At 44.0% G+C, this 25055-nt stretch overlaps 1 protein-coding gene across 1 annotated transcript; it reads left to right on the top strand.

The window, feature by feature from the left end:
• The first annotated feature begins 1498 nt into the window (after nucleotides 1–1498).
• Bst1 (bone marrow stromal cell antigen 1) lies at nucleotides 1499–23496 on the top strand. The gene is made up of 9 exons (XM_048364087.1): nucleotides 1499–1674; nucleotides 3390–3516; nucleotides 5378–5513; nucleotides 6061–6143; nucleotides 7836–7912; nucleotides 8294–8386; nucleotides 13805–13891; nucleotides 17067–17126; nucleotides 22796–23496. Exons 1-9 carry the CDS (start codon nucleotides 1502–1504, stop codon nucleotides 22899–22901), a joined length of 942 nt encoding a protein of 313 aa, XP_048220044.1. The 5' UTR covers nucleotides 1499–1501; the 3' UTR covers nucleotides 22902–23496.
• The last annotated feature ends 1559 nt before the right edge of the window (nucleotides 23497–25055 follow it).

The raw sequence follows: 25055 nt of genomic DNA, 5'->3' as shown, positions 1-25055 counted from the left end.
TCTGAGATTTTTTTGTATAAAATTTAATTTTTTTTATTTCTGTTATTTAGAAACTTGAATATTTATTGGAATTACCATGAATATAAATATCCATTAGAGGAGAATTGGTATTTTAACACTAGTGAATCTTAGAAGCATGAACAGAATGACTCTTAGTGTAGGTAGATCTGTTCAATTCCTTTCCCTTTTCCAGTATTATTTTGAATTTAATTCTAGACCCAATTTCAACTGCAGATATTTAAGTATATACCTCTAGTATTCCTAAAAGATGTGCAGTGTTACCGCAATACAACAATATGTTACAACTAAAATTTTAACATCAGTTCTTTTATTTATTTATTTATTTATTTATTTATTTATTTATTTATTTATTGTTAATAGTGAAGATGACAGGAGCCACTGGCTCATACTTGTAATCTTTGTTACTCAGGTGGCTGGCTGAGATCCAGGGATCAGGATTGGAAATCAGCCTGGACAGGAGAGTCCATGAGACTTTTTTTTTTTTTTTTTGCCAGTCCTGGGCCTTGGACTCAGGGCCTGAGCACTGTCCCTGGCTTCTTTTTGCTCAAGGCTAGCACTCTGCCACTTGAGCCATAGCGCCACTTCTGGCCATTTTTTATATATGTGGTGCTGGGGAATTGAACCCTGGGCTTCATGTATACGAGGCAAGCACTCTTGCCACTAGGCCATATTCCCAGGCAACATCAATTCTTATTAAGCTGTCTACTAAGACTATCCAGAGCAAAAATACCTAGAAAGACCACACCAGCATATTATTTAGAAGTGTGGAAGCAAAATTCCAGGAAAAAGATAGTTGATGAAAGGGTTGGGGGAAAAAAAAAGCCAATCTCTGGTATGTGGACTCAGATGTAAGGAGAGGCCGGACAGAGGAATGTGGGGCTTGAGTTCAGAAGAGAGAGACTCCAATCCTGCAGCGTCCCTCCACTCCCCTGTTGAGACCCAGTGCTGCCAGAAGCAGAACTTCTCTTTGCTGAGAGAACAGAAAGGATTGAGTCCCCCAAGATGCACTCTAAACCCTAGTTCTCAAAACTGTCTTTAGGACTCCCACATTTACCAGGCAGTGGTGGTAACCTCAGAAAGTAATTAACTTCCTTGAGTTTACTCGTCTGCACCACAAGGAGGACATGTAAATGAGCATTGGGCTTGCAGAATGATTGGCATGTAGTACCAACTCAGTAAATTGGTTTTTGTGGTCATTTCCTGAAATCAAAACCCCCTCCTCCCTGGGCCTTGGGAGAGATCAGATCTGGGGGTCAAGTGAGTCTTTCTTCTTTGACATTCTCCCAGCTGTCCTCCACCTTGCTTGTTCTTTGCCTCTCCCTTTACCCCTCCACCCCAACTCAGGACTCTGCCAAGGGCACTGGTTCTGTCCCGGGCACTGGTTCTGTCCCGGGCATTGGACCCATCTCTGTCTCCTGGTAGGAGAGGAAGTGGGAGGAGTCCAGGAGGGCACCACGCTGGAGGAACCAAAGTCCCCTCCATGGCTGCCTGGAGATGGGCACCCGGGTGGCTGCTGCTGCTGCTCCAGCTGCGGCACCTGTGCTCCGCAGGTGCCCTAGGGGGGCGGTGGAGAGGGGAGGGCACCAGCCCGCACCTGCAGAGCATCTTCCTGGGCCGCTGTGCTGACTACAAGCTGCTGAACCCTGAGACCCGGTGAGGAGGGGAGGGAGTGGGGAGGGGGCTGGGCCCCTCACAGGACACAAAGTTGAAGGGACAGGCGGTGGCAGGGGGGAGGGATAGGGATCTCCAGGTGGGGGAGGAGTGTACAGAGGCACTGCAGTTCCTCTGTGTGTGTGTGTGTGTGTGTGTGTGTGTGTGTGTGTGTGTGTAGGGTGTGTCCATTTAGAAGCAATTGTGACTGCCAGCCCGCACACACACACTCATAGCTGGAGCCTGTGTGGTCCGTAGCTGGAATCGTCCACATCACACAGGCCTCCTCTGGTGGAACTCAGATCCTCTGTCCCTAAGATGGGAAGCTTTCCATCTCTCCTGCCCACACTGTGTTTCTTAGCTGATGTTTCTTCTTCCTCTGGACCCATTTCCATCCTCTTTTCTTAACACCCTCCTGCACATGTGTGTTGTGATGCATTTCAAGTAAGTGAGTCAGAATAGACAATCAGGTAGGAGCGCTGGGCTATTGCCATAGGCTGGCGGAGGCGTAGGAGGTGGGTTTTGAAAGTGGGCATGGACCCCAACTGTGAAGGCTGGCACCGGGGAGGGGGGCAAACCCTCGGCCTCATCATGCAAGAAGCTTTTCCCAGCACCTGCTGTCAGTCCTAGTTGGAAAGTCTTGCCCGCTGGGCCAGGTCTCATCTTGTCTCAAGCCACTCATAGACCTGGATCATGGACCCCAATCTATGCCTAAACAAGAAGGTAGGGGGGCTCACTGAGTGGTAAAACACCTGCCTAGCATGCAGGTGTTGATGGTGAGGATGGAGAGAGAAAGAGACACAGAGAAACGCAAGAGGCGCCTCAATACGAAAGGCTATCTGGTTTCTTAAACACTGTTGCTTTGTAGCTTGTTGTCTTTTCTGCTTATCTTGTCAGTGTGGGGCAAGGCTATATGACTTCCTTCTGAGAAATCTGTGCAGCACTTTCTGACGGCAACTTCCTGTATCGTATTTCCAAATCCATTCTTGAGCCATTGCAGCTTGTTTTCTTTCTTTTCCTGGTGTTGGAACTCATAGCCTGAGCGCTGTCCCTGAGCTTCTTTTACTAAAGGCTAGCGCTCTACCACTTGAGCCACAGCATCACTTCCAGCTTTTTCTGAATAGTTTATTGGTGATAAGAATCTCACGGACTTTCCTTGCACAAGCTAGTTTTGAACCACGATCCTCAGGCCTCAGCCTCCTGAGTAGCTAGGATTATAGGCGTGACCACTTGCTTCTGGCAGCCCAGCTTGTTCTCGGCCCCCCCCTCCCCCCGTGTGTGTGTGTGTGTGTGTGTGTGTGTGTGTGTGTGTGTGTGTGATGGTACTGGAGTTTGAACTCAAAACCTTGCCCTTGCAAGAGATACTCTACCACTGGAATCCGGCTTCTAGCCATTTTGCTTTGCTTATTTTTTTCAAGTAGGATTTTGCCTTTATGCCCAAGTGGCCTGGAAAGGTCATGACCTTTCTATTAATACTTCCTGCGTAGCTGGATAGCAGGCACATGCCACTGTGCTGGTTTAGATGGTGTCCTGCTAGTGTTTTACCCAGGCTGGCTTTAAACTTTGATCCTCCCAATCTCCACTTCCTGAGTAGCTAGGATTGTAGATGTCAGCTACTATGTCCAGCCTTTTGTACACCCAATCCTATAGTAACGAAAATATGTCATAACACATCCTAAGGTTTGTTCTTTTGTCTTTTGACATATCCTTTGGCACAGGACCAAGAACTGCACAGCCATCTGGGAAGCCTTTAAAGTGGTGCTGAACAAAGATCCCTGCTCTGTGCTTCCCTCAGACTATGACCTTTTTATTAACCTCTCCTGGCACTCCATTCCCAGCGACAAGGTAACTGACTAAGCCAGCTCAGATAAATCCTCACTCTTCCTCTATGGAGGGGGAAGAAACGGGGAGGAGCGTGAAGTCAGCTGTCCTCAGCATCCTGCAGTGTCACAGAGACATCAAGCAGCAAACTCACTGTGTGGTGCCGAACTGTCTGGTGGTGAGACAGTTTTGTTCCCAGCATTCCCCTGGATCTGCTGCCTGGATGTGACCTGAATCAGCAGGCCACTGTAGGAATCACTACAATGAACTCAGGACATTGCCAGACCTTTGACACCAGGCTTCCACATCTGACCAATGTCATGTCCGCTCCACTTGGCTCTAAAGCCTGGATCTTGAGTAATTCAAAGCCCCTTAAATGTTACCCCCCCCCACCCCCAGAGGAGCACTCGCTTTTTTGGAGGGATCTCAATATTACGTTTATTTACTCTCAGTTTCTTTAAGAAAGCATGTTTTATGTTTTATCTGCATTCTAAGATCGAGTGAAATGAAAATAAAGGAGTCAGAAGTTGAAGGACCATAATTTGAGGTCAGGCTGAGCCACATTAGCAAGAGACCCTATTTGAAGGAGGGGTGGGAGGGAACAAAAGCCAAAGGACTAGGAGCCCGTCTCAAGTGGTCCAGTGCCCGCCTAGGAAGTATAAGGTCCTGTGCTCAATCTCCAGTGAAGAATAAAAAGAAAAACTACAAGAAAGTGTACACAAAAGTCTTGCTGAGTATAGTACCTTGAATTTAAAGCTAGTTAGCTTCTTTATTTCTCTGATGTAGTTATTTTTCCATGATGTAGCTTATTTTTCCATGGTGTGTTGTTTGTAAGGGAAAGTAAATAAAACGGTGAGGGTCAAAGACGTAATAGACTCTGAGCAAGATTTTAAAGTATATATTGCTTTTATGTTATCTTTTTAAATATATGTTGCTGCCTTCCTGTTGGAGAAAAAACAGGAAGTGTAAGTTTTGTTTTCTCAAGATTTGATGGATTAGGTGCTGAACTCGGTACTTAGCAGGCTATTTTCTGTATGCCAGGCATTGTGCTAAGGGTTAAGAATATTATAGTGAGCTGGGTACTGGTGGCTCATGCCTATAATCCTAGCTACTCAGGAGACAGATCTGGGGATTGTGATGCAAAACCAGACTGGACAAGAAAGTCCATAGGATTCTTATCTTCAATTAACCATCAAAAAGCCAGAAATGGAGCTTTAGCTCAAAGTGGTAGAGTACTAGCTTTGAGTACAAAACAAATGCTTAGGGACAGCACTCAGGCCCTGAGTTCAAGCCCTAGGACTGACAAAATAAATAAATAATGTAATAGTGCAAAACAGTTTCTGGAGACCTATCCGACTAGACAGTGACTAGACTATTGAGATTCTGGTAAGATAATAGCATGGAATATTATCATTCCTACTATTATATTAAACTATCACTTGTACTAGGAATTAGAAGGTATACTACAAGCGTAATCTTATTTTAATGCACTTTGCACTCTTAAGAAGTCTTTTTGTGATTTCCTATCAACTTAATCACAGCTATGGAAAAACAAAAGAACATTCCGTCTCAATTTTCAGGTGTTGAAGCTGAAGAGAAAACAGATTACATGCCTCCATTGTGATCACACAACCATCACACAGTAGAGCCACAATTCCAGCCCTGGTGCCTTGATACATTTTATACTACCTGGAAAACCTTGTGTTAACATATACAGAAGATTCTCAGAATAAAAAGAGGAAAGATGGCAGCATCTTTGAGCAAAAGTCAAAGGAAAGGAAAGGGCAGTCAATCTGCAGCCAAGAGATGAGTTTGCTTGTCTCACATCGACACGGTGCCTGAGGAATGTACTCGTATGTATTCATTTTTGTTTGTTTTTCCTTAGTCCCTGTTCTGGGAAAATAACCACCTCCTTGTCATGAGCTATTCGGAGAACACCCGTCGCCTTATGCCCCTGTGCGATGTGTTGTACGGCAGAGTTGGGGATTTCTTGAGCTGGTGTGGACGGGAGAATGCATCTGGTAAGACTCCTACACACAGCATGAGAAAAATAGCTTCTTTTTACTGTGCACTTACCATCTCAGCTGTATTCTTCCATATGCATTTATCTCACTTGATCTCTCCAAATCCTCAGCAGGACTGCAACAGTAGAGGTGATAGTAACAATAAAGGCGGTGCATTCACCTTTTTCCCAGACACTTGTTTAGGTACCTTATATGTACTTTATATGTCTTTATGTTCTACAACAACCAGGTGGGATCCTCCCATAATCCTTATTTTGACAAATAAGGAAACTAAGGCACAGAAAGATGAAAGAAGCTGCTTTGGAGTGTGTAAGTAGTTAGCTTCAGAGTCTCAGGGTGGAACTGCAACGCTTGAGCTCCCACTCTAGCTCAACTCTGCCTTACTATCCTCATTTTCCAGATGGGGAAACTGAGGCCTGCGGAGGCTAAATGACCTGCGCACATTGTACAGAATGTACGATAACTGTGGAGCTAGCAAATAGTCCAAACCAATGCTTTCTTGACAGTCTTTAAAGTGAAATGTGTTCATCTGTTTTTCTCTTAGAACCTGATTACCAATCGTGCCCTACGTCAGAAGACTGTGAAAACAATCCTGTGGATTCCTTTTGGAAAAGAGCATCCATTCAGGTAACCGTAGTGTTAATGACGTGGGTGTCTGTGAAACCCATGAACTTAGAGGTTCACAAACGGAGACCCAAGGTCATTCATTACTCATGTCTGTGAGCCTCACTTTCTGCTTGTCCTGGTCAGTAATGTTGCCAGGATCGAAGGAGAGAAAATTCTCACTGTACTGCCTAGTACAGAAAAAGCACTTAACAAATGTTAGCTATTGCTAGGGTATTGCATACTCACTATCGGTTTTATTACAGTAGGGTTCTATTTAGTCTTTCAAGTCAATCTGACCTTTTTGTTGCTTTGAAAACTGGGGGGACAATCTTCACTTCATGGAAGGCCACAGGACACGGGAGAACTAGATGGGGGTGTCAGAAATGTCCACGCACAAATAAGAAGGGGAGAAGAGGTGAGAAAAGATGCACATAAGCTAGAAACACAGAAATTATCCTCTTACTGTAGATCTGCTCCTCAGAGAATATTGTGGATAAAATGCCAGTATCTATGCAATGCCAGAGCTATAGTCTGTTTAAGACTACAGCTTATGTTTTCTTTCTCCAGGGTTAGAATAAAGATTAGAAATGAAGAGGGTCACAAGGTGCTGGTGGCTCATGCCTGTAATTCTAAGTACTCAGGAGGCGGAGATTTGAGGATCAAGGTTTGAACCCAGCTTGGTCAGGAAATCTGTGAGACTCTTATCTCCAGTTAATCACCAACAAGCCAGAAGTGGAGCTATGGCTCAAGTTGTAGAGTGCTAACCTTGAGCACAAAAGCTCAGCGACAGTATGCAGGCTCTAAGTTTAAGCCTTAAGACCAGAACACATGTGCGTGTGTGTGTGTGCACGCACCGGCCTGCACACGCACACGCACACACATAAAAGAAATGAGGAAAGTTAAGTCCTTAGCTCAGTGCCTGGCACAGCGCTGCTGACTATTGAATGTTGGTTATATTGACTAGGAAGCCTGTGGAGCTCTGAGTACTTCTGTCCTACCCCAACACAGCGTACCCTGTCTTTTGGGGTCCTGTTCTCTACCTTGGCTCTGCAGGAGTCCACTGGAGCTAGGTTACAATACAGAAGTATGTTTATGGTATTCCTGTATTACAAATGATCACACCATATGCCCTTGTGCACAATGCTTTTGGTGGTCCTGTGTGCTGTTTAGCAAATGTTTCTGGCTTGTTTTCTGCACCTGAGGTCTGTACTATCTGCCCCTGGAAGTTATTTCCAATGACTTAGAGCAACCAATGACATAATAACAATGATGTTGTGTGGCTTGTGTGGCAAGGCCTTTAAAAACTGGCCATGATTTGTCACCTTCCTTTCTTCTTTCCTGACCACCTGCAATTTTGCAGATGTGGAAACTTCAGCTTGGGGCACAAAGTAAGAGCATATCACCAGCAAAAGCCCCGGGGGCCCGTGGTAAACATTAGCGTGAGCATTACCTTGGTCTTATTGTTTGAAGCCATTGTGGTTTGAAGGCTCTGCGTTTTGGTAGCTTACCCTAGTCTATTCCCTCTGATAGGATGCTGTGTGTTTTATATTATCTTCCTAGTATAGGGTGCCACACATGAAATTCCTCTGCCTGAGTTGCCAACATTTGAAAGCAATTTGCTTCCCCAAATAAAATCATCTCGTATCCCTTTTACCTATGTGAAATGCTATACTTGTTCACATTGAAAACTTTGAAAGCCTTTTCTTCTTGCAGTATTCCAGGGATAGCTCCGGGGTGATATATGTCATGCTGAATGGTTCTGAGCCGCTGGGAGCTTATCCCACCAAAGGGTAAGAACTCCAGCGCCAACAGTCAACCCGTGGTACCAGAATATCTACTTACTTATTTTGAAGGAGGCAAAAGAGAACAGTGCTAATCCTCAACCTAATGCTTGCTTTTGTAAATACACATGGAGAAAATGAAATGATCTGGGGATTAAAGCTATGTCTACATAATTAAACCATTTGTAGCTGATTGAATGCACGAACAAGTAACCTGAAAATAAAAGTGTATGAACTAACAACTAAGATGGAAAAATATCATATTATTTCAGGATTTAAAGAAATGTCTTCCCAGGCTGGGGATGCTCTGACTATGGAAAGAATGTGTGTGTATATATATATGTATATGTATATGTATATATATATATGCATTTCTTCCCTGTCTCTCAGGTATTTTGCAGACTATGAAATTCCATACTTCCAGAAGGATAAAATCACCCGATTTGAGGTCTGGGTCATGCATGAAATTGGAGGACCATATGTGTAAGTTGTGGCACTATTGAGGAGGGTACTTATGCAAACATGCTTTTGGGGGCGGGGCTATCATATGATGTTTTGTGGAAACTCCAGCCTTTTCTGGTACTACTGTGATTGTAAAGGGTACATTTTTCTGGGAATATCAGGAGTAATTCCTAAACCCCGGCAGAAAAGCTTTTTGTATTTGGCAACTTCTCAGCTCCAGAACTTGGGGTTCCTTTCTGACTGACAGGGCAACTTTGAATAGCTAAGTTTTGTGGACATTTGCGAGCATGAGAGCTAGTTTCCTTTTCTGGTTTCTTCAAACGCCAAAGCCCTCTTCAGGGTTTTCATGATCAACCCAGGGACTGTGTGATGAAGACTTTATTCTCAGGGACCCGTTACCCTCCACAGCAGGGTTTGAGATTAGTGCTCAAGGAAACTTTTAAGATCCGTGTTTTCTAGGAGACCACTAGAGTTTATGTGCAAATGCAAGTGTGAGCTTGTGCTTTCTCCCCAGTGAAGGGCACTTCTAGCACAAACTCAAGATACAAAAGTTAGTCTACTTGGTTCACAGCTTATTGCAAGCCAAGCACCTATGGTGGAACTTGGGTAGCATGCTGGGGCCTTGTTCTTGAAAACATGGTGCTACACGGAGAAAGGTTTTGCCAAACCAAGTTGAGGGTGTGCTGTTGAACATGTGGATTGTAGAACGTGTTGGGACATGTGTTCCAAAGGAATTTTCACAAATTCTGTTCCACTCTCTGGACTTTCCATACTGGGTGTCATTATTCCGTCTCTAGGGCAACAGATTACAGTAAAATTGCAATCTACTTCTTACATAAGTTGTGTCATTATGTCTCTTGAGCAGTTGCAGAAAACTGGCAAACCACTAATTACATAAGTTATACCAACATCTCTGTTTCCCTTCCCAGAAGACAAGTCCTCCTTGTTACATATTTGTGAGCAATTACTTATCTAGAAGTTATCTTTGCTTATTATTTTAATTTATTGATAATAGAAAAGTATGTCCTTTGAAGCTACCGAGATGATGATGATGATTATTATTATTATATTGCCAGTCCTGGGACTTGAACTCAGAACCTGAGCACTGTCCCTGGCTTCTTTTTGCTCAAGGCTAGCACTCTACCACTTGAGCCACAGCGCCACTTCTTGCCTTTTCTATATATGTGGTACTGGGGAATTGAACCCAGGGCTTCATGTATGTAAGACAAGCACTCTACCACTAGGACATATGCCTAGCCCTGCTACCAAGGTTAAAAATATGCAGTTCATCACTGTCTCAGTTCATCATTTCTGATAAAGAAGAGGTTCCAAATGGGTACCTCACTGTCACATGTGAGCCACAAGTTAGAATTGGTTTTAGGTCATGAGCTAAGAAAGTAGTATCTTGGACTGTCCAGATTTTAGAGAGCACATTTGAGGATTATAGTTAATAATGTTTTAATATAGTTAGTAATATTTATAGTTAATATTTTTTGTACCAGTCCAGGGGCTTGAACTCAGGGACTGGGTGCTGTCCCTGAGCTTTCATGCTCAAAGTTAGTACTCTTCTACTGGAGCCACAATGCCACTTCTGGCTTTTCTTTTTTCTTTCTTTCTTTTTTTTTTTTTTAAAGATAAGAACCTCATAGAATGGGTGCTGGTGGCTTATGCCTATAAATCCTGGCTACTCAGGAGGCTGAGATCCCAGGAGTACAACTCAAATCTAACCCAGGCAGGAAAGTCCATGAGACTCTTATCACCAATTAATCACCAAAAAGAAAAGCCAGTAGTGGAGCTGTGGCTCAAGTGGTAGAGTGCTAGCCTTGATCAGGAAAAGCCCATGGACTTGAGTTCAAGCCCTAGAACTAGCACCTTAAAAAACACAGTCTCATGGTGTTTTCCTGCCCAAGCTGGCTTTGATCTGCAGTCCTCAGATGTCAGCCTTCTGAGTAGTTTAGGTTACAGGCATGAGCCACGGTGCCCAGCTTGTGTTACAGTTTTTTTTTTATTGTAAAATATAGTATGGCTGCTCTTCTCATAAAATGTAACTCTGTGAACTAACTAGATGCCTCTTTGACAGAGAATAGAAGATAGCATAGTTAATAGTTGGTTGTGTGTAGCATGACGTTAGCAGTCTTTACTAAAGAGACTATAAACAACCTACTCTGGGCTCTTTTCTGTGTCCAGCAGCATCTGTGTCAAAACGGTGGGGAAAAAAATCTTAAGCAGTAAGCCTTCCCAGAGAAGAACGTTGTCTTAGGTCTTAGGAACGTTCTAAAAAAATGGTCCTCAGCACCGTGTCCTCTTCATTCCTGTAACGTTTCTGGGGACACTTTCTTAAGTTGCTCATTCCCTCCTTCTATGTTGCCTATCACTTTGGCGAGGAGGCTGTTTATCTTTCCATTCCTCATAACCTGGGGTAGGACTCTGCCCTTTAGCCATGTATGATAGTGCTATGTCTTCCAGTCTACAAAGCCACCTTACTTAAATCTGTCTATCAGAAAGGCAGGAATCAATATGGCTGAGAGTGTGAAAAAGAGCCTCTCTCCTCTTCCACCAGGGTCAAGTGTGGCAGTGCATATGAAGAGATATAAAAACCTTGGTGTCAAAAAACCTTTTTCGTTTCCTTCCTTCCTTCCTTCCTTCCTTCCTTCCTTCCTTCCTTCCTTCCTTCTTTCTTACCTTCCTTCCTTCCTTCCTTCCTTCCTTCCTTCCTTCCTTCCTCCCTTGTTTCCCTCCCTCCCTCCCCCTTACCTCTCTCCCTCTCTCCCTCCCTCCCCCTTCCTTCCTTCCTTCCTTCCTTCCTTCCTTCCTTCCTTCCTTCCTTCCTTCCTTCCTCCCTCCCTCCCTCCCTTCATTCTTCCCTTGTTTCCCTCCCTCCTGCCCCCTTACCTCTCTCCCTCCCTCCCCCTTCCTTCCTTCCTTCCTTCCTTCCTTCCTTCCTTCCTTCTTTCCATGGCTTTGAAACATATGAATCAATCTTCAAAGGAGGGAATTGGTATGCATTATGTATGGTCTGTTTATATAAGGAAGACATATACATATATATATATATATGTCTTCAGGAGAGACATATATATACACAGGTTTTAGACAGATATGGGCTAAAGCAGAAAGCCATTAATATGTTTGGAATGACTTACAGGAATAGATATATTCTAAAACCCTAGAACAGTATAGAAAAGTCCTCTTGTATCTGGAGGCTGCTACCCTTAGTAGTTGTAAACACTAGTAAGCCCTTCTGCATGAACTGGGTGTTTTCCTATACTAGCATACCTATGTTATACATAGCACTGTTAGGCAGACTTCCAGTGACCATGACGAAATACCTAAGAGAAACATCCTAAGGGGGAAAGGCTTCCTTAGGCTCTCTGTCGTAGGGCTCTTTGACGGTATTGACTGACCATGTGGTGAGGCAGAACAGCAAGGTAACAGAGGCATGTGGGTCTGGCTACTTATCTCATGGCTGACATGATGCAGAGACAGGTCTTAGGAAAGACATAGGGCCCCAGGACATGTCCCCAGTCCCTTGGGGGCTACTGCTTCAGCTAGGCCCCAACTCTTAAAAAGTTTCCAATTCCTCCTCAAATAGTATGAGCTGGAGAAACAAGCTTTCATTATAGGAGTCTTTTTTTTGTGGAAAGGGAAGCACATTATATCAAGACTTACGATCCAGTGAGATTGCAAAGCCTTCTCTTCCTGTGGCTTTGCTATTTGTTGCCCGCATGGCCTGTGTCTCGGCCTGGGTCCACTCATTGCCCGTGGCCTTCGTTGGCAGACATTCTGCATTCCTGGCATTGCAACTTCCTTTGATGGTTACTGTAATTTAGGCTTCTCTTTCATAACCTTGTATAATTTCTTAAGGGCTTCCCACAGGGGAATCCAGTATTGCAACACATTGCTAGGCTTCACAGATTTTCTCCTGAAATCTGGTCAGAAGCCCCCATGACTCCCTAAGTTGGATTTTGCATGTCTGTGAAAACAGCATCTTGTGTGTGACACCAAGAATGCCAGTATTTGCCATCACTTTAGCAACTTTAGCTATGATTCTGTGTGTGTGTGTGTGTGTGTGTGTGTGTGTGTGTGTGAACTAGGGCTTAAAATCAAGCCCAAGTACCCTTGCTTGACTTTTTCACTCAAGGCTGGTGTTCTACCACTTGAGCTATACCTCCGCTTCAACGGAGGTTTGCTTGTGTTTCCTTTCTGATCGTTGTTGTTGCTGCTTTTCTTTTTTCCTTTCCTAAGGAAGCCCTTCACAGCTCGTCTCTGGCGTATCTAAATCTCCAGCCCCGCTAGTCTTGTGCTTTGGAGCCCTGATTAAGTAAATAAGAGTTACTTGAAAACAAGTACAGGTGATTTCAAGAAGGCTGATCTGGTAAGAAGCACGGCTACTCCAGAACGCATGGACAGATAGTGTACACAGACACAGTGGACCAGCAGGTGGTTCCCTGCTGTGTGACAGGGAGCTTGTCAGAGCTTCAGCCTGCTGCTCAGAGGCTGTACAGTCTTAAATACACAGGTTTTTATTTCTGGAATTTTCCACTTGGTGTTTTTGGGCTGAGGTCGACCATGGTGAACACAGATGTGTGAAACTATCTATGAAAATGTCAACAGCAGGTGTCTCTAGGGATGTGAAATATGGGGTTATTTTTCCTTCAGTTTATTTGCACGTCCTAACATTTAAGGAAGTATATAATTTTATGACTGTATTTATTCACCCTTCCTCCTTCCCTTTATGTGTCCTCCCCCTTCCACAAGATAAAAACGAAGCAAAAATACCATTGCCACCATCAAAAACAACACAAAAAAAAGCCTGTTAGAGCTGGGCATTGGTGGTTCATGCCTGTAATCCTAGCTCCCCTAGGAGGCTGAGATCTGAGGATTTAGGTTCGAAGCCAGCCGGGGCAAGACCAGTCCATGAGACTTATCTCCAATACACTACTCAGAAAAGGCCAGAAGCAGTGCTGTGGCTCAAGTGGTAGACTGCTCATCTTTAGCCAAAGAAGCTCAGGGACAACACCCAGCCCTGAGTTCAAAATTCCTATGTGCCTTTTTGTTATTAAAACTTGAAGCGAATACACCTTGGGCCGAGAGTGTCACTGTTTGCACACTGCGGTGTGACCCCAGGGGAGGCTGTTAACTGCACATTGTGAGTGTAGACCAACCCTGCCTCTCGCAGCTCCAGACCCAGGGTCGGGTCTCAGCAATCCCCCCAGGCATCTGCAGCACTTTTTGGGCCAGGGACTCTGCCATATTCCCTTTGAGAGAAGAATATCCAGGAGTACACAGTCAAGGGAAATTTAGTTCACTTAGAACAACATCCTCCTCCTTTAACTCCTCACCACCTCCTCCTCCTTCTCCTTATCCACTTCTCTTCCTTTTGTTGATTTATATATAATATATCTATTAAAATACATGTTTGTTTGTTTCCTGTTTTAGGGAATCCTGTGGAGAGGGCAGCGTGAAAATCCTGGAAGACCGGCTGAAGGCCATGGGGTTCAAGTACAGCTGTCTTAACGATCCCCTGTAGGTGGCGCTATGTATGACCAGTGCAGAGTCAAAGGCCCAATGGGGACTTTATAGGGGCTCCAAAGGGTTTTGTTAGTATCAGCTCTAAAGGCCACAGGATTGTGGTTTCTGAATTTTTTCTGGACATCCGGAAGATTATCTCAGGGTATAGCCTGGGTCACCCCCCATCCCCCAACCCCATTATAATGACAGTGAAAGGACGTTTTCTGAACTTTCTAATTTTGCCTACACCCAGTTTCCTCTTCTCGTTGCTCTGAGTACAACCAGCAGCTCGGGGCTGTGGCTTCTGCCTTTGGATTCTGTAGGAATCTTATCCATGAAAGGTGATGAGGCAGGCACTTGAGGTCTTTACAGCTGGGTTAACCTTGCATATAAACCAGTGGGCCAATAGGAATGGCTGCCATTTATTGAGTGCATGGTGGCAAGTATACCTTTTATACTCCTACTTGGGTATCTACCATTCGAGGGCAGTTCTGCTTCTGGGAAGCTGAGGAAGGCTTGACTCTGGCCCTGATGTAGTTGGCCCTGTTCCTCTATGCCTTTTCAGAGGCTGGAGTCTGACATTGCATGGGCTTTCCTAGACACTTACAGATGGGTCAGAGTGGCAGTGACTAGTCTTCTTGCCAACACCCAATATCATTCTGTTGCCCCCTGCCCTCAGTAAAGCTCCATGGACTACAGAACTCTACCATCCAAGCCAAGTCCCCAGAAACTGGGATCCCTTCGTGTTTCCCCAAGAGAATGGGCCCCCATAGCAGTGCTGTTGTGTGTGCTACTTTGCCCATGTATTATTGCTAAACCTACAAAAAGCTCAAAGGGTAGGTTATTTATGACCACATTTTAAACCAAATCAAAGCAAATCCCATTTTCTATAAGTCTAACTTATGTATAGGAAAAGGACGCACAAACTCCAGTATGTAGCTGGATGAATATTTACACATCCAAGAAGCAGGAGCTCTCAGATAAAGCAGAACTTAACCAGGGTCTCTCTAGGCCTCGGCGTTGCTCCCCTCCCTGTAGTAACATTGGTCTGCCCCTGTAGTAACAACTCTCTAAAGTCTTAGGATGTCATGGGTTCAATTTGTCTATCTTTAAGCTTGTTTTAGAGATTCCCTTTTGATAGCTGAATCAAAAAACTCAACTATCAAAGAGGACACTCAGGGCAGAGCTTTGTGTGGTCTTGAAGCAAGCTCTTTCCTTCCTTGTACCAAGCTCCAACATATATATGTATATATAACATAATATATGTATATATACTTCTGTGTAATATATCATTTCCCAGTGTATTTTTTGCTTTTACCATCCAGTATGTTTGGTTCCTGACCCACAGACTGAGTTAAGACGTTTGGTTGTATTTTTTGTTGTTGTTGTTGCTCTTCTTCTTCTATTATTATTTTTTAATTGCTTCTGGGAAACAGAGAGGATTTTAGAAAAGGCAAAGGGCTAACGATTAACAAACCAAACTCCAGGGCTGGGGATATGGCCTAGTGGCAAGAGTGCCTGCTTCATATACATGAGGCCCTGGGTTCGATTCCCCAGCACCACATATACAGAAAATGGCCAGAAGTGGCGCTGTGGCTCAAGTGGCAGAGTGCTAGCCTTGAGCAAAAAGAAGCCAGGGACAGTGCTCAAGCCCTGAGTCCAAGCCCCAGGACTGGCCAAAAAAAACCAAACTCCAACCAGATCTAAACAAGAATCTCTTGTTCCTCAAAACTCACGCGGCATTGGCCTTCTCTACTGTATTAATTGAGATGGTACAGGAAAGTAGTCACTGGATCTACAGACAAGAAAGTTCTTAGTCTCATTGGAGAAAGACTTCAAGGACAGACACAGAAGAGACTTAAGCCAGAGCAGATTTATTAAAAACAAACGCAAGTGAAAGTAAAGCTGAAGTGCACCCTCCAGACAGCTTTTACTGGGGCCTGAGGAAATTGTCATCTGTCTAGGAAAGCTGGTTTAGTGCATCATCAACTTCTGGCAACTGAGTTATTCATCCTCAGCTCCTGCCATAAGTCAGGTAGAGCTGTTCTTGGCCGTGGGTGGTCAGAATCAGACCCATTTTCCGTGGGTATAGTTCAGTAAGCCCCTGCTGTGAGCCATCAGTCATTCCTTGAACACCAGCCATCACTCCCAGCCATTCGGTTTCCCGATTCCCTGCTTAACCCTCGTATCAGAAAGCTTTCTCCAGGAGTAGCAAACTTCGGTGGGGCCTGTTCACAGTCACCCTTCCCTCTTGGTTGTTTTCTGCTAATGCTGTATTGAACCTGACTCAGTGAAACTTAGCCTTTTAGGGGACATAAAATAATAAGTACACCCATAAACATGTATCTATAGAGGACACCTGTAGTCTTTCTACTCGTGAGGCTGAGGCAGGAAGAATGCTTGAGCTCAAAGGCGAGAGATCTCCTGTCTCAGAACTCCCTGGCAACAGCATGTATGCAATAGAGTAGGTGAGCCCAAGGAATGACCACACAGCAGGCCGCTGGGGAATGGGATTTCCTTCCGTTCATCCAAGTCCTGGCCAGCCATTCTGCCACAGAGATCCTGTCTGGCTTGCTCTTGTTTCAAGTCCTGTGTACTATCATCACCTGTTCCTGTCTCCATTGCTGCTGTTCCTTCGTTCCTGGCTGTCTTGGAACTTCCAATCTTTCCCCTTGATCAGAATAGTTGAGCCTTCTTCGCTGGATCTTGAGCACTGAGCACTGTGTATTTAAAGTCTAGCCTCTGGTTCGAAGGCTTTATCAAAAAGCTTTTCCAAGCAAAGTTGTAAGTGCATACAGAAGAGGCTCAGGGTCTGAGTCCGCCTTCAAGGTTCAAGTTCAGCCTCCCAACTGACTGCTGTGAGATCTTGGAAAGGTTCCTTGTGCCAGAATTCTGTATCATAAATTAGAGATGAAACAAGTATCAGTTCTGTTTGGTTGATGTAAGATTAAAGGATCTGATTGTGTAAAATACTCAATCAAGTTTCTTAGTACATAAAAAATGTCCAATAAATGGAAGCTAAAGTTTTTGTTTTCTTTATTCATTTTTTTTGGTAACTCACATTTTTAAATGAATAGTTTGTGTGTTAGGATAGACACTTCCTATTTCTATGACTTTTCAGACACATCATACATGTTTGATAGGATAGATGCTATTTAAATAACACCTTGATATTATTTTTTTTCTGTAGACCAGTGAAGCTCTTAAAGTGTGTGGATCACAGTACTCACCCTGATTGTGCCTTAAATTCGTAAGTAAATGTCTTAATTCAAATCCCCGTTCTTTCCCAAGGTCCTTCAAATGATAGACTGCTGGTGGATTGCAATATGATTTAATAGCAACACTAAATACTAGCTGCAGAGTAAGGTGACTTCTTCTGCCCTGCCCCCTTGCAATCTTGAGCTCTGGGTTGGTGCCGGTGTGGGGCTATGTGTGAGCTACATCCCCCTCCCCAGGTCTGGAAGCAGAGGCAGCTCAATGCCACCATCTGCTTCTGTGGTACTCGTTTCCATGGAAATCCCAGGAGGAAGGCAGAGGAGGACTTCTTAACATGTATTTCCAAATCCAATTTTGAATTTCTATTATACTTTTTGAAAAGTTTATATATATATGTGCTCATATATAACTTTTATACATAAGAGCTTATATATAGTCATATATATCCACCTATATATGTAGTGAGACAAAATTCGAAATTATGAGTCAAGGGTGGCCATAGTCTTTCTTCCTCTTTTCTTGAGTCACTCTATTCCCCTACCCCGAGGTTTCTAGTGTCTCGTGTATTCTGCCAGAGCGTGTGTGTCTGGAAGTATACAACCACAGGTGCATGATCACACACATTATTCCCCTATGCTGCTTATAACAAAGAGTCCTATACCACAGGGCACTGGTGGCTCACACCTATAATCCTAGCTACTCAGGAGAATGAGAACTGAGGAACCAGGGTCAAAAGCCATGAGGCATTTATCTCTAACCACTAGAAAATGGGAAGTGACACTGGCTCAAAGTGGCAGAGCACTAGCCTTGAGCAAGAGCTCAGGGACAGCGCCCAGGCCCAGAGTTCAAGCCCCACGACCCACAAAAAATTAATTAATTAAATAGTAATCTACATAGGATTTCTCTTGTGTTGTTTTAACTTAACAACATGTCCTCAAGCTATTTCTATATGTTTGTTAAAATAATTTTCATTACTTGGGCACTGGTGGCTCACACCTATGATCCTAGCTACTCAGGAGGCTGACAATTGAGGATCAAGGTTTGAAGCCACCGCAAACAGGAAAGTTTGTGACACTCTTATCTCCAATTGACTACCAAAAATCTGGAAGTGGAAGTGTGGCTCAAGTGGTAGAGTGCCAACCTTGAGTGAAAAAGGCAAGGGGGAAGGCAAGGTCTCAAGTTCAAGCTCCAATACTGGCACCAAAATAAATAAATAAACACAGGTGGACACTAAACGCTATAAGACACATGTAGATACTAACATGTCTATGTTAGTGAAACGGGCTAACATCTATCATTTCACAAAGGTATATTTTGTGACAAGAGTATAGCGGAAACCCACTTAACAAAAATCTTAAGTACCAACAGTTTTACTGACTCTAATCCTTACATCGCTCATTAGACCTCTATACTTGTATCTTCTATACACCAGCTTTCTTAATATCCCTGGGCAGCACCTGCCCAGTTCCTCTCCCAACCCCTGCCGTGGCAATCACAGTTTAACTCTCTATGTATCTGATTATTGCAGCACTATCCACAACAGACATGGAAACAACCTAGACACTACACAAACACGCACCTTAAAATGAAATCCATCTTCACATACCTACTGTTCAAAAAACTTAGATCCAGACTTCTCACCTGGCTTTCTTGCCTTTTCATATTCTTTCCACACACATCACCTAGAACCTTCCATCTCTGGCTAGTTTTGATCCACTTCCCTAAAGAGCACACGGGCTTTTCTTCCCCACATAGCTGTGGGTATGTACTCACTCATCCTTCGGCAGAGGTAAGAGGGCTGTACTTGGGGTCAGATGACCTGAGCCTGTCAGTTTTCTTATCTTCAGAGCTTCCAAGAGGCTACCTTGGCCCTCTGTATTCAAAATGACACCTGCATGTGGTGACTCATGCCTGTTACCCTAGATACTGGGGAGGCTGAGTATCTAGGGCTATGACACTTTGTGTCCAGCCCAGTCAAAATGGCTGAGCCTCATCTCAGTCAATGGAACGATAGCTAGGTGTGGTGACACTCCTATGTCGTTCTAGCTACCCAGGAAGCACAAAGAAGAGAATTGTGGTCCAGGCTGGACCAGGAAAAAATGAGACCTTGTTCAGGCCAGAAAGGGGAGGAAGCAGGGAAAGGGAGAAGTGAATAAAAGCAAAAACTGGAGGCCTGGTTCAAGGGGCAATGTGCCTGCCTAGAAAGCACAAAGACCCTGCGTTCAAATTCCAGGACTGACAGAGAACATTACAGCCACTATCTTACAATTCTGGCTCCACAAAACCCCAGCCGCTCTACTTTTCCATTTCATATAGTTCATCATCTTTCCACTTAGGACATTTCTGTGCTGTTTTGTCTCTCATTGGTCAAAGCATAAGCTTGCAGGAGGGCAGGATCTTGGACCTTTTTTGTTCATGGATAAATGAATCCCAAGGTTGTAGAATAGCACTTTCAGCCTGCTGGACACTTGGGAGTGAGTGAGTGAATAAATACATGGGTGAATGGATGAATGGATGGATGGACATAGGATTGAATTCTACACCAGGAAGGTATAGATTTGGACTAAACACGTTAAAAGGGGCTAGGCAGCTGAAAGGAATGACAAAGCTTCGCCAGAGGCTTCGGAATAATTCTGCAGGCAAATTCTACATTTGGATGAGTAGGAAGAGGAGCAATCTGCAGATCTTCAGCTCAGTTAGGTGACGAAAAGGGCAATAAGGCATGTTCCAGATTTAACAGGATGGACCCTGAAGTGACCCTAGGAAGTCCCAGGTCTGGGTTGGTCAGTGGCCTTCATGTGACAGCACCACTCAGTGAGTTTTACTCCTGTCCCCTGAACATGACACAGACACAGATCCCGTGAGCCTCCTTTGTGTAGAACCACCATCCCTATGCTCCCATTCTTGGACTAGGCAGACAAGGCCATGGCGGCAGCTTCTGTGCTTCGCGTCCTCCTGCCGGGCAGGCAGGGATTTCGGTTGGCAGGTGCTTCTGAACGCTTTGCACTAGACAGGCTTCCAGCCAGCACTCTGAAGTCATCGTCTCCTTGCATTCCAACCACATTCCTGGAAAGCAGACAACTTGATACCTCGCCAGTGATTCAGAGGTTCAGAGAGATTAAGGACTAGAGAGAAGCCGAAGTCTCCTCGTGTCTGCCTCAGTGCGAAGGTTTCTTCCCAGATCCCCACAACACATCATGGAGGGTGGAGTTCCTACAGCAGCAGACAAAGGAAGCTGAGGTCCTTGCCCGGTCCTTTCCCCTTCATTTTGGACTTTTTCTTCAATGATTGCCACCAAGTCTGTTGCTGACAGTTTTGTCCATTTTCTTTGAAAGTGAGGCGGGGGGAACACCCTCTTTATCTTTTTGCCAAACTTTCTCTACTTCCAGCAGTCAATACTGGTGGAGAATTTACAGTAGAGAAACCACATGTAGCAAACACACTAAGTTATTTAGTGACATATAAACTCAAAAGCCTACAATCCCTACCTCACATTCTTTGAGGTACCTTCAGAAAAAGATAGCAGAAAGGCTTTTTTTTTTTTTTTTTTTTTGGCCAGTCCTGGGCCTTGGACTCGGGGCCTGAGCACTGTCCCTGGCTTCTTTTTGCTCAAGGCTAGCACTCTGCCACTTGAGCCACAGCGCCACTTCTGGCCGTTTTCTGTATATGTGGTGCTGGGGAATCGAACCCAGGGCCTCATGTATACGAGGCAAGCTGTCTTGCCACTAGGCCATATACCCAGCCCCCCAGAAAGGCGTTTTTAAAGAACTTATTCAAGGTGTGATGTGTGAAAATGCTTTGGGAATCCAATTGGATGGTATGTCATCAGAATTAGGACAACATTCATAATCTCTGACGTAGGTTAGACTTAGGGTACTTTGGGCATCCTATTCGAAAGAAATGACTGAGTATATGGCTCTATCTTAAATGATTAATGATGTTTACCAATCATTTTTTTCCAATACTGAGTGATTGGAGGCTGGATAGTAGCATCCACTGGCAATGAAGGCCTACATAATAAAGGGAATAGGAACTAGCCATCAAAAACAACAGTAGAATAGTCCTGCGAGTCCTATCAAGCAATCTAAGTGAATCCAACATATAGTTTATAATATTGACCAAACTTTCACTAGGCGGGTAATACAGGTTCAGTGATGTTACGAGGAAACAGACATACTCATATTACTACTGTAAGAATTTTGTGTGTCAGTGAGAGTCAAGGACAAACACCGGAACTCTTGTCTTGGTCCTCTGTCTCTTGTCAAGGCCACCTTGGTGTCTCTATCTGCCTGCTCTTGCTTGGGAGTATTACAGGATTTTAAATCTGGAATCATTTAGAATTTGGGGGCGTGAATTGAATTAGAAGTGAATCAGAAGTGCAATGGTAGACAGTGTCCAGCAGGGGGAGCCCTTTGCCTAAGAAAGAAAGGGCAGTGCACGCGGGTTCTCAGAACTTTTTTTGTTTGTTTTGTTTTTTGTAAAACACTATTGGAAACTGAACCCAGAGTCTCACCCTAAGGAGGCAATCTCTCCACCACGTGCGCTATGCTGCCTCCATCCTTTGTTTTATTTTGTTTGTGAGATGGGGCTTACTAACGTTGCACAGGCTGAACTTGAACTCATGCTCCTCTTGCCTCTGACTCTCCTGTAATTGGGATTACCTGATCCTGAGTCAGGTACTTTAATGTCCAAACCACTAGTCTAGAGCAATGGGCTTTATTGCTAAACCAGTGATGAAACCAAAGATGGTTTCATAACCCTTTCTCAGCAACTTTACGTCCAGAAAGCATTTTCTTCAGCAGTTATATTCTGGTTATATCATGGCCATCAAGAAGGAACTTGAGGGCTGGGGATATAGCCTAGTGGCAAGAGTGCCTGCCTCGGATACACGAGGCCCTAGGTTCGATTCCCCAGCACCACATATACAGAAAATGGCCAGAAGCGGTGCTGTGGCTCAAGTGGCGGAGTGCTAGCCTTGAGCGGGAAGAAGCCAGGGACAGTGCTCAGGCCCGGAGTCCAAGGCCCAGGACTGGCCAAAAAAAAAAAAAAAGAAGGAACTTGAGCCATGCACTGGTGGTTCATGCCTCTAATCCTAGCTACCCAGGAGGCTGATATCTGAGGATCAAGGTTCAAAGGTAGCCTGCACAGGAAAGTCCATGAGACTCAACTCCAATAAACTACTCAGAAAAAGCTGGAAGCGGTGCTGTGGCTCAAGAGGTAAAGCACTAGCCTTGAGTAAAAGAAGCTCAAGGACAGCAGCCAGGCCTTGAGTTCAAGCCCCAGGATTGGCAAAAGAGAGAGGGGGGGGGTGGAAAGGAAGGATGAATGGACTATGGAACATTCATACGATAAGACTTGGTGCACAAGGACGTAAGGATGAACTCCCTGTGTTCCAGTATGAAAGTGTGTTTAAGATACAGTGCTAGTCACATTCATTCCATGTGTGCACGTGAAACGTGTGTGTGTGTCTGTGCGTGTCTGAGTATGTGCGTGGGTATGTTTTGCTTTCTTGAATTGATAGCTCGCATTGGCAACTGTAATTCTCGTTGGGTAGAGGGAGTGGAGAGACTAAGCAACTTTTCCTTTCTGCAGTATAGCTTCCTGCAGATGTACAATTTTTGGTGGTATGCATGTATATTTTTGGAAAGTAGACATCATGCACCAATACTGACATTTCTCTATTTTCTTTCTTTTCACTTTTAGGGCAGCGGCGTCTACCCAAAGGGAGACCTCTTTCCTTTATACAAAGCAGAGTGCCAGCCTCATCATGCCTCTCTTGGTGGCGCTGGCTTCAGTGGCTCAAATGTAACTAGAAGCTCCACCCTGCTGCTCTAACAGCCAACAGCCCCACACCTTCTCTTGGGAAACCCATAGCCCTCTTCTACGTGAGCTGAGCGATTCAATTGTCTAAAAACGTTGCCTTCTGGGAGGATGGGATCCTGAGATGGAATTCCAATGGCCTTCATCCTCAGGATTCTGGAAACAAGACATTATTAATCTAGTCCTGCTTAGAATGAATCTGCTGCACTGGAATTAAAGTTAGGAATCAGGTTGTGACATGAGTCAGGTCTTGCCGAGGGTGAACCACAGTGAGAATCAGAGTATAGGAACTGCTTCATCTCCTGCCTTGGTGAGTTGTTTTGTGAACTGATAACAGTTCTCAAAACTCTTATTAGAGTCATCGAAAGGAAGAAGTCTCACTGTTAACAAGGTGTTTCCAGAGAACATTTAACCACAGGAAAATGTCAATGATAGGTACAGTAAGATGTGGAACTGCTTACCATGTGATCCAATTGTTTGGAATATATTACACATTTAATGAATTGTATCATGGATGTGTGTTTTTGTTTTCATGGTACACATATACTGAAAATGACTTAAAGGAAATAAATCAAAAGGCTGGATACCGTGCTTGTCAGTAATTCTATTTTGAGTTTGGTGTATTTCCCCAATTTTCTGCAATGAGAATCAATTACTTCTATAACCAGAAAAAGACACACCCCATAACCATATATGGGCAGACATTCGACCTAACAGAGAAAAACAAAGTCAAAGCTAATCATAGACACTTTGGTTCTCTTTATTCCTTGTCTAACCCGCAGTAAGTATAGGTGGTCAGGGACAAAAGTTCCCTGATTATGATGCCTGAGACCACAAATGGCAGGGAAGCTCTTGACCTTTCTGGAGAGTTCTAGAATTCTCGGTGGAGAGGCAGAGAACCGCCCAAGCACAGCTCTGTTCCTCATTCTGAAACACCGAATTTAGAGTTGTATCTTTGTGATATAATCCACTCTACCTGCCACCCTTCACTCAGTATCATCTGGGTGAGGCCCACCTAAAAAAAGAACCACTACTCAACTTTTGTAAACGCTAAACAAGTACTTAACCATAAAGCTGAAAAAAAAAACCCTCACCTTTTAGTAATCATTGTATTCAACTAGTATGTACAATCCAAGCTCCTGATTATCTGCTCATGTCTTTCTTACTAGAGATGATGCAGGTTTTCTGGTTTTCTTGACCTTTCATCTCTCTCTCTCCACTTTCTCTAATCCCTTCCTAGTGGACTCCACACAGGGAACTATTCTGTCCGACTGTGCTCCCTACAGGGGTTGTTTGGCAGGCAAGGTCAGGCTGTTCTGCTGTGATTTGAATAGAGCTTGTCTCCCCTTTTGCATGCAGGTGTTTCAGCCACCAAGTTTTCTTAGGTTAATATAGTAGGTGGGTAGAAACTTAATCCAACTATGGTGATTAGAGGTAGAGTCTTAGGAAAGTGGTGAGATTAGATTAGGTCCTTAGGGTGGAATGCCCACAGTTGAGGGGCATACACATTCTATTAAGATCTTGGTGTTAATACGGTTAAGATCTTAAAATAAACCCTTTTCTTTTGTTTTTCCTTTCAATATTCCTGTTAACTCACAGGAACAGCTTTAGCTATCACCCATCTTATCCCTCCATCAGTTCCTGCCATTAAGCAACATTAATCTGCTTCCTGTTTCTGTACATCTACCTTTCTTTTTAAAAAATCATTATTATCTTTAAGTAGTTGTACAAAAGGGTTGCCCTTCAGCATGTCAGTTTTTGTGTACAATAGATCTTGATCAACGTTATTTCTTTCATCATTCTCCCCCATCCCTCCCAACCCTATGCCTCCCCTCAATTCTCCTGGTTTATTAGATCTATGTTGAATATTTTGACTGCATTTTCTCCCTTCCTCTCTTCACTCTTCTACCTCCCCCTCTCTTTGACTCCCTCTCTCATCTCAAGTGTCAGCTTCCACCATTCATTTTGTTGGACTGTGAGTTTTTCTAAGGCGTTCCACCATTTGAATTCTCCCCTGAATATACGATGCATAGATTAATCCATTTCTGTACCTTTGTATATGATCTCATCGATGTTGACTTATATATTTATAAATCAGCTCTAACTCTATAAAGCAGCCTACCTGCGTTGTTCCATTATAGTA

The sequence above is a fragment of the Perognathus longimembris genome, chromosome 16 (assembly GCF_023159225.1).
Source record: "Perognathus longimembris pacificus isolate PPM17 chromosome 16, ASM2315922v1, whole genome shotgun sequence".
NCBI lineage: Eukaryota > Metazoa > Chordata > Mammalia > Rodentia > Heteromyidae > Perognathus > Perognathus longimembris.
This window is presented reverse-complemented; position numbering and strand designations above follow the sequence as displayed.